At 40.0% G+C, this 14880-nt stretch overlaps 1 protein-coding gene across 1 annotated transcript in view; it reads right to left on the bottom strand.

Annotated features, from left to right (window-relative positions):
* Positions 1–8529: 8529 nt before the first annotated feature.
* GABRA1 (gamma-aminobutyric acid type A receptor subunit alpha1) overlaps positions 8530–14880 on the bottom strand; it is a 72808-nt gene continuing 66457 nt past the window's right edge. Inside the window, exon 9 of the mRNA XM_060240634.1 lies at positions 8530–11249. Coding sequence (XP_060096617.1) covers positions 10935–11249 — 315 coding nt within the window. The 3' untranslated portion in view covers positions 8530–10934. The remainder of the gene's footprint in view (positions 11250–14880) is intronic.

Raw genomic sequence — 14880 nt, forward strand, 5'->3', positions numbered from 1 at the left:
TCTGTCAATTGTGTGTGCATGCTTAAACTAATAACAGATTAATTAATTCTGTCCTAGTAGATTTTATTATTTTCATTATGGTTTTTGTGGCTCTATTTGAATCAAAATTAAAAACCGCATGCATGGTCCTTGATTTTAACTATGTTTGAATGTATAAATTCCAAGTCGGAATATTTCTTCATAGAGATTAATTTCCTTCTATGGTTCGTTGACTTGAGTGCAGCTTGTAACTTGAGAGTTGCCTATCTTTTGGTTTCTCAGATTTCCGAGTATCAAATGGATGTTTTCTGCTAGTGGAAGATCATTTTGGCCAACAGGCAAGGTGTGTGCGTTTTTTTGCCATTTTCCCTCTAATTGCAGATCACCACCATGCACCTCATACCATCCGTTATAGGAGACCCTGAACCTCAAGCTTACCAAGAGGATGTACTTGGAAGCAGCAGTTAGTGAAAGGTGGCAAAATTCTGCAAAAGGTAGATACAATTTATAGCTTCCAGTGAACTAGCACAGGTCATAGTTAATATCCAAAGACTATTAATTAGTAATAAAAGTTAATACCTATTAGCTGATTATCCCATGAGCACAGTTCTGAACTGTTATCGTATTATTTTCAAGAAGAGGGAAATTTAGAACCTTTTTGCTCTGTTCCATGCTGGCTTTTCGTGTGCAATGTACTCTACTGTTTGACCTAGAAGTCCTTTTCACTGAGCAATATGCACTGTCCTGCTCTAATTATGTTCTGAACCCAAATGAATTATCATTTCCAATTGTGTTGAGACTGCAGTTCAGAGATCATAAATTCACTTTATCAAGTGAACTTTCTAGGCTAATGCAACAGTGGCAATAATAAAACAAAGTAATAGATAATTACACCCATTGTGAGTTTGGGCTACCTTGAGATAATAGCTTGTCTGACGTTCTTTAGAGTCAATATTTACCTTTATCACTGCTGAGGGCTTCCTGAGGCCCAGCTGTTTTGTAACTCCCATTAAGAGGTGGTAGTAAAATTGCTTGTCTTTTTGCCACAAAGCGTGCCGCAGTTTCAAATAAGCTGTCTTATGTGATATAGAAGGATCACAAGGAAACCTTTTTCCTGACACATTTCTAAATTCTTGATTTCTAGAAAAAACATTTTAAAATTTCTAACTGTTTTTACGAGGTAATTTCAATTTGGAATTTCCTTTTGTTTTTTTTTTCCATTGCGCTTTTTGAAGTACTATTTGCATCAGTGTAATTATTTCTCATTTTAGCATTTCATAAGGAATATTGGAAATACTACATTGAATACTACATTGCACTTCTGTCTACAATCCAATCTAGATTACAACTGAATGAAATCCAATTTTAATCTAGATTGTAAATTCGATTGAAGTTCAGATTCATTGTTATACAGGGAATAGGACTGTAGTCTTTATGAAACATTTGAGGTCATTTTCATCGCATTGCTTATTGCATGCATCTTCTAATGTTCTCTAACTGCAGTTAACTTCAGTCTGTTCACAAATTCTAAGAGAAGCGAACTGGAAGGAGAGAGGGAACTTTATTTATTTTGGGATTTTTTTATCCTGCCCTACTGCTCAAGTGTCTAGGGCAGCTTACAACATATCATAAATTTCAAAGCAATAGCCTAATTAAAACATCAATATTACATTCTAATGTGATTAAAATTAAGTAACCAATCTCAATGCACAGCGGCCAAGAAGGTCAGAGCGCCTGCTCCGGCTGCAACGCCACTGAGGATGTTCTCCGCAGCCGAGAACGAAACGTCTGGAAGAAAAACTTTCTCCAGTAGAACACGGCACTTGAGCCCGAAAGATTCTACAAACACTAACAAGCTCAAATGCCTAATAACGGCAGCAGTAATTTCAGTCCAACACTCAGTGAACTCGTACCAGGAAAGAAGAGGAAAAATCAGTCTGAAGGAAAACTAAATCCACTCCTGGTGCTGAGATGTAAATAGTTAAGAACCACCATTTGAAATTATTAGTAAACAATGGGAAACTGTGTAGCACAATAATACTATGTCAGTAAGGAACAATTGTGAGAACAATTTCTGTATCCAACTTCTGGTATATTATAATAATAAAAAAATGTAGTTAACGAATAGATTAAACAAGTAATGTCCATAAACAATATCAGCGCACAGTTCAAGTAATATTCCAAAATAATCCTGGAGTAGATCACAAATTTGAAGAATAACAAAAGTTTAGTTTAGTTTAGTTTAGTTGTAATTTGTATCCCGCCCTTCCCACCAAGTGGCTCAGGGCGGCTTACAGTAGGACGCTGTAGCCAAATCAAGAAGCTTAGGACTGGTTTCAGTGAAGAGACCTTCTTCAACTTTCAGGCTCCACCTGCAGCTGCATAACCAATCTCAAATGCCTAATAACAACAGCAGTGAGTAATTTCAGTCCAACACTCAGTGAACTCATACCAGGAAAGAAGAGGAAAAAATCAGTCTCAAGAGGAAAATCAGCCACTCCTGGTGCTGAGATTTAAATAGTGCCATTGGGCACTTAAGGCACCATGGGGAGCTTAAAGCAGGCGAAGCTAATGTTATTTTAGGTCCACCACCGCAACAAAAGAGAAATATAAAACAGCTCTGTTTTACAGTTCCTGTGGAATTGCAGCAAATCTCATAGGGCCCTAATCTCAGCCAGGAGCATGTTCCAGCAGGCTGGGGCCAGAGCTGAAAAAGCTCTGGCTCTGATTGAAGCAAGGCAGATGTACTTCAGGCTGGGGACTACTAAGTGGTACTGGTCTGAAGAGCACAAGGCTTTTCAGGGCACATACAGGGAAAGATGATCCTGAAGACATACTGGCCACTGGCTGCATAGGGTCTTAAAGGTCAATACCATAACCTTAAATCTGACGCTGTATTCAACTGGCAACCAATACAGCTTATGCAGCACCAGTTGAATGTGAGCCCTCACAGATATCCCAGTCAGCAGGCATACTGTTGCATTTTGTACCAATTGGAGCTTCCAGATCAGGTGTAAGGGTAGGCACACAAAGAACGAGTTGCAAAAGACAAGCCTGGAAATGACCATCATATGGATCACTGTTGCCAGGTCATGGGAGGAGAGGTAGGGAACCAGTTGCCTGATCAGCCAAAGATGGTAAAAGGCTGATCTGGCAATATTAGTGACCTGGGCCTCCATAGAGAGGGAGGCATCCAGGATCATTCCCAGATTCTTCAACATTGGCACCAGCATCAATGGCAGCCCACCAAGAACAGGGAGTCTGGTTTCTAAACCCGTCCCTCCATTACTCAGGAACAAGACCTCCATCTTAGCTGAATTAAGTTTCAGCCAACTCTGTTGTAACGTATCAGCCACAGCGTCTAAAGCCCTAGCCAGAATATCTGGGGCAGAATCTGTCTGTCCATCCATCAACATATACAGCTGGGTGTCATCAGCATACCGATGACAACCCAACCTCTCAGACTAACTGGGCATGGAGGCATATATAGATGTTTACAAACATCAGGATCATCCCTTGTGGGATGCCACATACTATTGGGTAACATGGTGAAACCCTCTCCCCAAGCATCACCTGCTGTCTCCAACCATGGAGGAAGGAGGACAGCCGCTGTAAGGCAGTTCCCCGTATCCCCACATCGGTGAGGCAGTGGATCAGAAGATTGTAGTTGATCTTGTCAAATGCTGCTGTGAGATCAAGTAACAACAGCAGTGCCAACGCACCTCAATCCAGATGTCTTTGAGGTTGTCTGTGAGGGTGACCAGCACATCCCATGGCCAGGGCAGAAGCTGGAATGAAATGGATTCAGCATAAAGAGGTCATCCAAGAACACCCAGAGCTGCTCAACTAGCATTTTCCCAGGAACAGAAGGTTAGAAACTGGGCGGTAGATGGTTAGGACCATAGGGTCCAAAAATGTTTTTTTTCCAAGAGCGGTTGCACCACTGCCTCCTTGAGGAACATCCCTAATGATAGGAACAAGTTGATAATATCTCTCAGAGGTGCCTGAATTCTTTCTCCACAGGCTTTAACAAGCCAAGATGGACATGGATCAAGGAGGCAGATGATGGGCTTCACGGTCACCAGGGTCTTGTCAAGCTCTTCCTGGGAGAGATAGGTGATTTGGTTCAACACTGGACCAGAAGATGGCCAAGGGTCTTCCAGTTCTTCTTCCATATAAGCTTCCCCCATCCGCAAATGCAACCGGAGTTTATTTCTTCCTCTTTTTACATCATTGTGTGGTTCTTCAGATTCAGTAGGTGCCATTGGATATTTTTAAAGAGCAGGGGGATATAGTTGCTGAATGGTTTTATGTAACCACATTTTTCTATAAATAGAAACTGCAAGTCACAAGTATTTTTATAGAGTGTGTCCAAAGACCAATCCCAAGTAAGCAACTGTCTCCTATGTCTTCCCCCCCCCCCCCCATGCAACTTGCAGTAGCACCCAAAGTTGTTATCCCCTTCTAAGCCCATTCACTTAAGTGAATATAGAGTGGTAATATGTAACTCCACTTAGGGTTGCACTGCTACTCACCATGAAGATTTATTGCACCATGGCCATATTTTTGTTCGATTAGATTTCTAGCATTGCAGTTGATTTTGTTACTATGAACCATTACATTCAAAATGCATACCAATAAATATCACGTAAAGTTGCCACTGCGCAATTTTTGGTTCTGGCAGAACAATTGGCAGGAAAATCCCAGCCCCGCTCGCAGATCACAGGATCATAATCCCCTTGACCAAAGATAATCAAATGTTACTTCATTCATTTCTTTTGATAGGCATTTAGAGTTTAGTTCTTCACCCTGCTGATTTTGTTGTATGAATGAACAACATACAAAACTGTATAAAAATGATGGGCTTTATATGCAATAGTGTATGTTGGGGAGGGACGGTGGCTCAGTGGTAGAGCATCTGCTTGGGAAGCAGAAGGTCCCAGGTTCAATCCCTGGCATCTCCAAAAAAGGGTCCAGGCAAATAGGTGTGAAAAACCTCAGCTTGAGACCCTGGAGAGCAGGGGAGGGATGGTGGCTCAGTGGTAGAGCATCTGCTTGGGAAGCAGAAGGTCCCAGGTTCAATCCCTGGCATCTCCAAAAAAGGGTCCAGGCAAATAGGTGTGAAAAACCTCAGCTTGAGACCCTGGAGAGCAGGGGAGGGATGGTGGCTCAGTGGTAGAGCATCTGCTTGGGAAGCAGAAGGTCCCAGGTTCAATCCCTGGCATCTCCAAAAAAGGGTCCAGGCAAATAGGTGTGAAAAACCTCAGCTTGAGACCCTGGAGAGCCGCTGCCAGTCTGAGGAGACAATACTGACTTTGATGGACCGAGGGTCTGAATCAGTATAAGGCAGCTTCATATGTTCATATATGTTCATGATGTTTATTCAGACAATGCAAATCATTCAAATGCAGAATAGATGCCGATTTATTAATGCACAATGCTGAAAATGTGCAAATTTTGTAGGGAAAAATTCAGCTTGGGGGAACAAATTGATGTAAAAATAAAGTATTGCAGGTTCAATTTGTCTAGGACAGAAGCAAAAGCAAAACAGGGCTTGTCAGGTTGGAATCACTGGGGTGAGAAATTCACAATCAGCCTTTAAAAAAATAGCAGCACTCATAGCTCTTCTTTGGTTTTATAGCTCATTTAATAGGCAGTGCCCTTTGTCATGTTGAAACAACATTTTGTAAGTAAGAGGAATGTAGCTGTTTGTTGCCATGTGTGAAACAGACAGCCGTGCTGGAAGGCCAAATTCACTTGGAGCCATTTCAGAAACCCCACAGCAGTTTCGTCAGATGAGTTTATCAACATCCGTGAAGTCATTCACTCTATCTAAATGGGCCTGTAGTGAGTCAGACAACAACAGCACACAGAGAAAGAGAGAGAGAGAGCCTCCATGCCTCTGGAATCTTGTCATTTAGAAGCTTTTACCTCTCTCATTCAATCTGACATCACTTGTAATCAGATGTAACGAGACAGCAACAGCTTGACAGGCTGATAATACACTTCACTTGCATAACTCCAGCTCTGTAGCACCAGGCACATTTTTATTTAAGCTGTGTCATGGTTATGCGCAAGAGATGCAAGTGTCTTTTCTCAGCAAATCTGACATGGGAAAGTCAAAGAAACCTTGAACCGATCTCTTTCAAAGCATCGGTTTTAATATTTTTCAACAATGGAGAAAAGCGTAACCGCCTCTAGTCACACATATAGTCATACAGTTTCATTTTTTTTTTTCAGATGCAAGCTTTAATATTTGACACATGTCATCCATTATCTAGACACAGTGGTGTGCTTTAATTCAACTGTGTTGAAATCCAGTTTGGTGTAGTGGTTAAGTGCACAAATTCTTACCTGGGAGAACCACGCTTGATTTCTTACTCCTCCACATGAAGCTGCTGAAGTGACCTGATGAATTTGCACAAAAGTCTTCTCAGGTTTCTTTAAAATTCAAGGACTCTCAACAGACACCACTCTGTTATATACTAGGAATCACTCTTCTTTTAAACAGTGGATTTTACATGCAAAATGGTCATCTTTAATCCCTGTGCTTTGAACAAATCCCATACTAATTTTCTTTATCACAGGAATTCAGCACTTTACTATATATATTTTATGTAGGTTATATGTGGATATAGTACAGACTGTAAACTATTATGTCCTAAACACCATGATACTATGAACCTTAAATGCCATCTCTTCCTTTATATTTCATTCAAAACTTTCTGGTCAACCAAGTTAGGCTTGCCAATCCCCAGGTCCCAGCCGGGGTTCTTCTACTTTCCCAGGCTCCTTCCCATCCTCAGTCAGCTGGCCGGCTGGGGGAAGCCTCGCCCCCACAGCCATCATGTGCCTCCCCCCCCCCCCCCGGAGGCTTCAGTCTCCAATTGGAAAGGCTTCCTCTTGGGATGGTGTGTCTGTGTTATTTTAAAGAACCTGGCTGCAACTCGTGAGTAGAGATGCCAATCCCTCGCTTCAGAGTCACCAGAAATGGGGGGAGGGTTGCAGGAGAGGGAAGGAAATGTCTGCTGGTCACTTCATTATTCCCCATGTGGAGATCGGTTCTCAGAGGGTATAATGGGGAATTGATCTGGAGATATTGGGGGCTCTGGGGGGGCTGTTTTTTGAGGCACCAGATTTCCAGTATAGCATCTAGTGCCCCTCCCCAAAATACCCTCCAAGTTTCAAAATGATTGGACCAGGGAATCCAATTCTATGAGCCCCCAAAGAAGGTGCTCCTATCCATTATTTCCTATGGAAGGAAGGCATTTAAAAAAAGTGTGCTGTCCCTTTAAATGTGATGGCCAGAACTCCCCTTGAGTTCAATTATGCTTGTCACACCTTTGCTCCTGGCTCTGCCCCCAATGTCTCCTGGCTCCACCCCCAAAGTCCCCAGGTATTTCTTGGATTGGACTTGGCAACCCTAAGCCAAGTATGTCTTGAATGAATAAGGTTACATACCAGAAATATCTTGGTGACAGGGTGACAAGTCTCAGCTGAGAACCTTCCTGATCAGAAGCATCAACAAACTACAAGCCTGAACAGTTGCATAACTATTATAAGACTTCAACATATGCATTCCCATAGGACTCTGCACAAGTTACAATATGAAAAGTACATGCTTAGCAAGAGTACAGCACAGGATACCTGTTGTGCGGAGGGGAAAAGAATGTGACTGCGAAATGCTTTTATACTCCTTAAGATAGACATTAGCAGGGTATTAAAACCTTCTCTTCTTCTTCTTTGTTATCTCCTTGCACTGCCTAGTCATAAAGTCATTGACTTGTGAACAACTTACTGAGGTACATGTATATGTACAAGTTTTGTCCATACCACTGGAGTCACTAGCAAATACAGAATACTGATTGCATATACCTTCTTCACAAGTTACAATGCATATGCACAAATGTCCAGTCAATGACATTGAACGCATACACTCTTCCCCCTTGTTGTAACTTGTGAATAGTTTGTATTGTTTTCAGCCATTGGATTTGGCACCTCTGAGGGAATATTAACCCGTTTTCTCAAAGAATATTTCATATTTTCTTTGGAGATTTTATCTTGGTGGTTTTCCTATGTTTTTAATAAGCTTTCTCAACCATTAGTGGGATATTGTGGGTTAAAAATTAAATGAAACAAATGAAAGGGAATGTATTTAGACAAAACAATACATCAAACCATATAGTTGTACATCTTAAAAATTCTGCATGTCCTAGAACACATTGCAAAAGGGAATTCAATCTGACCAGTCATTTCTCACAGAGGCCTTAAAAACAAGCCATGCTTAAAAATAAAATAAGCCAAGTAAACATTCACTTCTGTTATTTGTCATTTTTTTAAACTTTATTAGTATAATAGAATTACAGTTTGACATAAAATGAGCTTTTGCTAAACTCTGTAAAGCATTACATGCGTCTGCCATAAACAACCTCTGTTAATAGATTTAGGTTTTATTGCCACATCACTGCACGAAGGTGCAATAAACATTCAATGTCATCTCTTTTTTAATTATCCCAGGAGTAAACAGAAACTGTCCTCTATAAGAGTGTATCATTAATTTCAAGGAAGACTTACTATTATTTCATGGTTTAGCAAAGCACTGTAAAAAAGCTACATAGAGAATACCTTGTCTTTGATAAACTGTGCAATCAGGTTTATACAGTATACTATTCACATAGACTAACAAACTAAGAGATGACATAATGCCGTCATTGCATAGCAAAAAAGCAGACTAGTTAAGTAATATTCACATCTAATGTGCAAAAGGCAGACCAAAAGAGAGCAAAATGGAGAATAAGGAAGGTAAAATGCCCTTAATGAACACGCTAGATTAAAACGCCAAAAATAACAAGATAAACAAATACCAAAGTTATAAGTCATAGTTTATTTTTTCTATACATATATCTACACATAATACCAGAAGATTACACATCCTCTTTAATAAGCTCCAATCAGATTAGCTCATCAAGTTTAGACAGGACTAAATGGTAGACAATGAAGCATTAGTTAGGTTTTTTTTTTTCAAAAAGTCTTCTTTCCTAAAGAAAAAAATAATGTTCAGTTTGTAGATACTAAGTGAGCAGCAATCTCTTGATTTACTGAGAAAGAGTATATAAAACATTGCCTGTAACATGTATAGATATCAAACAGACTACCTTATTAGCTATTTCAATTGAAAATCTGTCACGTTGTTGTTTAAATGCATTCACTACTGTGTGTAATGGATTCTGAACCACTGTGTTAATGCTCCCAATAATCTTATCTGTCTTTCTGACAAAATTTGGAAATATCCGTCTATGGAATTGGATCGTTGTTTTAAATAACTTCTCAGAAGAAATGAAACTGGCCAGAATTGTTTTGTAGGGATTACTAATAACTTGCAAAATGGACATCTTGTATTTAAAGCCCTTACATATTGTTCCTACAAATATATTGCTACAGTAAAAATGAAATGTAATAAGTTTACTCAATAAAATTTATTTTTCTGTACATTCTTTTGTGTGTAGTTTTTCCTGTATGTAATGCTACATATATTACATCACGTATTGTTAACAGTTATGTATCAGCAAATATAGCAATAATATACAGATGATTTTTGTCTTAAATATTTTACCATTTTCCTACCAAATATAATTCCATATTTTAGTATCCGCGCATTACCTGAGCATACCAGTCATAAGCCTAATGGTAGACACTGGATGACAGTTTCACACTGCAAGTCGCTGTACACATAGCCACCTTACAAATGGAACAAGTCCCAAGCTCTCTATTTTATCTCAGATTTACTTTTTTGCCTTTTCATCTTACTTTCAAGTGCTACTGACTTTTTAAAATGCAAGCTCTAAATATGTTTCTTTTTTGTAAAGTATAACAAGTTACAACATATTCAGAGCTTAAAGAGGTGTATGTACCCTACACAATAGTTTAAGAACATAAAAAAGTTTTAAAAATGTACAATCTCATGCTGTATATTTACAGATATTGAAATAATAGTGGTTTGTTTTCTTTTGTCTCTTGGCTAACTGTTATGTTTCAATCTAAAGCTTTTAATTTACCATTGTATAAAATAATACATTCAACATATCTAGAGCTTGCAAAATACAGATGTTTTCCCCTTCTTTAAATAAAACAAACAAGAATCCTTTCCAAATCATCCAAATGTTGTTTACTTAACATATTTCAAGGAATTTGAGTTCTGCAACTTAATTATGCGATTGATTGACTGTTACCAAGTCAAGTGACCATCTGATGCTTAAGATCAAATTGCAGTGAGAGAGCATATTAAAGCATTCGTTATCATTAATCTAATGTGCTGTTCTGTGATCACCTCTATACCATTAGTAAATAGGTTTTATTTTTTTTTTTCTTGTATGTAAATAACACTATATATTTCAAAACCGGTGGTCAGGAATTTAGGTAAAAAGAAAGCTAGGAAAAATATTTGTATCTTCTGGAATCCACCACTTTGGAAAGATGTATGTATTATAAAAGAAGTTAAAATAAGCAGCACTTCAAAAATGGAAAGTACAATGCTGTATGTGCAACATGAACATATATAAAGACTGTTTTTACCTTCTATCATTTTGCATAAAAATATTTCTCTTGACATGTACAGCATCTCTTATGGGGAACATTCAGCAACAGGCTATCTACATGTGGTTTAGATTTCTTCCATTTACCTCTTGTTCAAAATAGCAGTTCAGAATCTGATGTCTACATCACATTGTTACAGCCCTAGAATACAGTTTTAGTATCTTTTCTATTTTATATATATTATATATATATATTATATATTATATATATATAATATTATACACTTTTACTTTATAAAATAAGGAAATCTCCATTTCTTTAAGACAGAGGCAATGAAGTAAATGGGAACTGCTGTGTGTTAAAACCAAAAAAAAACAATCCCCAGTGCAAAAGAGACTGAATAAATGATATGGTTAGCGGGGTTAGAGAGGAGGGGTTTGGTCTTTAAGCTGTGGCTCTCTATTTAAATAAGTAGCCCAGTATACTAAATTAAAAATTCCGAAAAGCAATGGGAATGCTATTCTTGATAGTCGATCAATTTTGCTGACACTGTTAAATGTTTTCTTAGGTTCTGGTGGCTTTGTTTCTGCTTTGACTTCTTTTGGTTCTATTGTTGCACTTTTAGCAATAGTTGCCAGTCCAGGGTCCCTTGCAATATTAGGGGTGAAGCTTGTGGCTGTTGCTGGTGCTGTGAATGAATTATTTTTCATAATGAGGGGATCCTTTACTTTCTTTGGCTAGAAATAAAAAAAAGAGATTTTAATTAAACACATTTTTTTCAGTGTATGTTAAATTTTATAAATATTGCAATGATAATACTTCACTGAAATAGTTTATTTATTTATTTATTTATTTATTTATTTATTTTATTACTTTACATTTATATCCCGCCCTCTCCGCAAGCGGACTCAGGGCGGCTTACAGTATCATAAAAACAATCAATTCCATAAAACATATAAAACCATAATACATTTATCAGTTTAAAACTATTACGCTATCTCAATCCAGTCTGGCGGTATTGGGTTCTGACTATGACCACCAGCTTCTGTAGGATGTCCGGTGGCAGCCCATTTTCAGTCAACCAGAAAAGCCTGTCTAAACAGTTCGGTCTTACAGGCCCTGCGGAACGCCGACAAATCCCGCAGGGCCCTTATAGCTTCTGGGAGGGTGTTCCAGAGTTCTGGTGCTGCCACCGAGAAGGCCCTAGATCTTGTTGCGCATAGCCTGGCTTCTTTTGGGCCAGGGGCAGACAGCAGATTTTTTGTCCCTGATCGCAGTGCTCTCTGGGGGATATATGGGGAAAGGCGGTCCCGTAGATAGGCAGGTCCCTGACCATAAAGGGCTTTAAAGGTTAATACCAACACCTTGAAGCGAACTCGGAACACAACAGGCAACCAGTGCAGCTCTCTCAGCACTGGCCGAATGTGCTCCCGTTGTAGTCTATGATTTATATAACAGAAATATGTCTATTTAGAATGTGCTAAAAGTAACATGAGGAGGGAAGACAGCATGGTATGGCCCAATTTTTATCAGTTCTCGGACCAGTTCCTTCAGTTCAAGTGCTGATGCTTCGACATGTTCAATTAATATAGTTGCCAAACCAAGCATTCTCTTTTGCAGCATTGTTGAGCATATGGGCGCTTTTATAAGTTTGAGCTTTGAGAAACTGGGTTCACTACTTGCCACTGACACTGGAAATGTGAGAAGGATTCTTAGAGCAACAAAAACACTGCACACTTTCCAGGAGTTTTTGTTGCATTATGTAAAGAAGTACTCATGGTGGCATGGACTTCGGAAGTCTCTGAGCCATCGCTATAAGTTCACAGCATGGATCTTCAGCATCAATATCTTTGTTTCCATTGTGCATCAACGATTTTTCCAAATTCTTACAGGCCAAAAGAGACAATAACAGAACACCACTAGCGGTCACACACATCTCTCAACTCAAATCAGTTCAATGCATCATCAGTGACTTACAAACTCTACTGGATAATGACAGTTCTCTTTCGCAAGCACCAGGATGCACGCAGATAGCCTCTCAGTCTCAAGCAACTCCTCACCCACAATAATACAACATCTAATTTGAACATGGGTTTGCAATAAACCCAAATCCAGGGCTTGCAATAAACCCAAATGCCAATTTAACTGCCATAGACATGCAGACAAGACAATCACTGGACCCAACTACACCATCTCAGGCTCATTCACTTGCTCATATTTTAAAATTGTATATGACATTAGATACTAACAACGCCCTTCAGTTTTCTACATAGGGCAAACCCTATGCCAAAGAATAAATGGACACAAATCTGACATCAAAAATCACAAAACTGAGAAACCCAGAGGAGAACTTTTCAGCCTCTCAGAGCATTCAACGGGAGAACTCAAAGTAGCTGTTTTATTGCAAAGGAAGTTCAAGAACAGAATGGAAAGGGAGATTGCGGCATTACAAGTTTTTAAAACACTCAGGACAATGGAACCCTCTGGGTTTGATGGAGATATCAGCTTCTTATCTCACTACACACACTAAGAGAGCAATCCTAAGCAGGTCTACTCTGAATTCTACTACAGTTTATTCAATGGGTCTTACTCCCAGGAAAGTGTCATTAGGATTGCACTGTAAGTCACTCAGCTCTTACTTGTACCCAGAAATTAAACTTTGTTGGTCTTAAAGAGGCCACTGGACTCAAACTTGGTTCTCACATCTTCTGCTGACTCTTTTATTATCTGTATGCCAGTGTGCTGCTCTTTGCATGTCACATAGAATCATAGAATTGGAAGGGACCTCCAGGGTCAGCTAGTGCACAATGAAGAAAATTCACAACTACCTCCTTCCCACACCCCCAGTGTCTCCTGCTCCATGCCCAGAAGATGGCAAAAAAAAAAAAAAACCCTTCAAAACCCTCTAAGAAGAAGAAGAAATTGGATTTATATCCTGCCCTCCACTCCGAAGAGTCTCAGAGCGGCTCACAATCTCCTTTACCTTCCTCCCCCACAACAGACACCCTGTGAGGTAGGTGGGGCTGGAGAGGGCTCTCATAGCAGCTGCCCTTTCAAGGACAACCTCTGCCAGAGCTATGGCTGACCCAAGGCCATGCTAGCAGGTGTAAGTGGAGGAGTGCGGAATCAAACTCGGTTCTCCCAGATAAGAGTCCGCACACTTAACCACTACACCAAACTGGCTCTCTAGGATCCCTGGCCAAACTGGCCTGGAGAATATTGCTTCCAGGCCCCGAAGTGGAGACTGGCATTTCTCTGGGCGTGTAAGAGAGCCACAAGAACTGAGCACTGATACAACCTTAGCTTCCCTCTCTCTCAATATCTGCCTAAGTTCAGTAGTAGAATAAATTTTGTTCATCTTTTAGGTGCTAATGTACTGCTGTATCATTTTGCTATGACAGACTAATGTGCCTGGAATTATTATCCAAGAGATCTTAGACCGTTTTCGCACACAGCTCACCTCGCAGTCACAATCCTGTTCCCTCCGCAGCGTCTGGTCGGATTTCCCACCATCTGCGCCGAAGTTACAGGAAGTGCCGCAGCTTTTGCGTAGCAAACGTAAACCGCTACAACCCAGTTTACGTTGGCTACGCAAAAGCCGCAGCACTTCCTGTAACTCCGGTGCAGATGGTGGGAAATCCGACAGACGCTGCGGAGGGAACAGGATTGTGACTGCAAGGTAAGCTGTGTGCAAAAAAGGTTATAGTCTCCATTCATTGGTTTGAACCAGCAGCATCCAGAGCTTTTTGGCCAACTGGAGTGCAAAAAGCAAGCAACTTAAAAAGATCTCTCTTGGTTTTAACAGCTTGCTTAGGCTTCTCTTCCCAGAGAAAGAAGTCATGAATTCATTGCTGTCAAATGTAATGGATACTTCCCTGTGCCCCCGGTGCTCTTCCCATCCCCCCAGCTTCATGGATACTCTTAGGCATATGAAAAACCCAGAACAGACTGCAAAAGACTTTCAACCTCACCTATTTATGAACATCATTTTGCATGACATAGAGCTAGAATGGAGGGGGGGGGGGGGGAGGAGCGAAGGGGTCTTTTAATTGTGGGTTTTAATCCTTCTCCCTCCAGAGTGTGAGAGGATCTCAGCTCCCCACCAAATTGGAAGTAATCGCTGCTTTTTCTCTCCCTTCTCTCTTCTGCCCTTTCCTGTTTCATTCAGTGATTGACAAACATTTAGTGGTAGTACATGTCCTACTATATTGTTATCCCAATCTTGCTGTATTCATTGCTCAGTTACTTATGCATCTTGGCTATAATAATCTCTTCCTGATAATCAACCTCTCCACCTGCATGTAGCATTTGAGGGAATCTGTCTCAACATGTGAAGAAGTGTACACATGTTGAGTCTCTGTTTTCACA

This window comes from Heteronotia binoei, chromosome 5 (assembly GCF_032191835.1).
Source record: "Heteronotia binoei isolate CCM8104 ecotype False Entrance Well chromosome 5, APGP_CSIRO_Hbin_v1, whole genome shotgun sequence".
Lineage (NCBI taxonomy): Eukaryota > Metazoa > Chordata > Lepidosauria > Squamata > Gekkonidae > Heteronotia > Heteronotia binoei.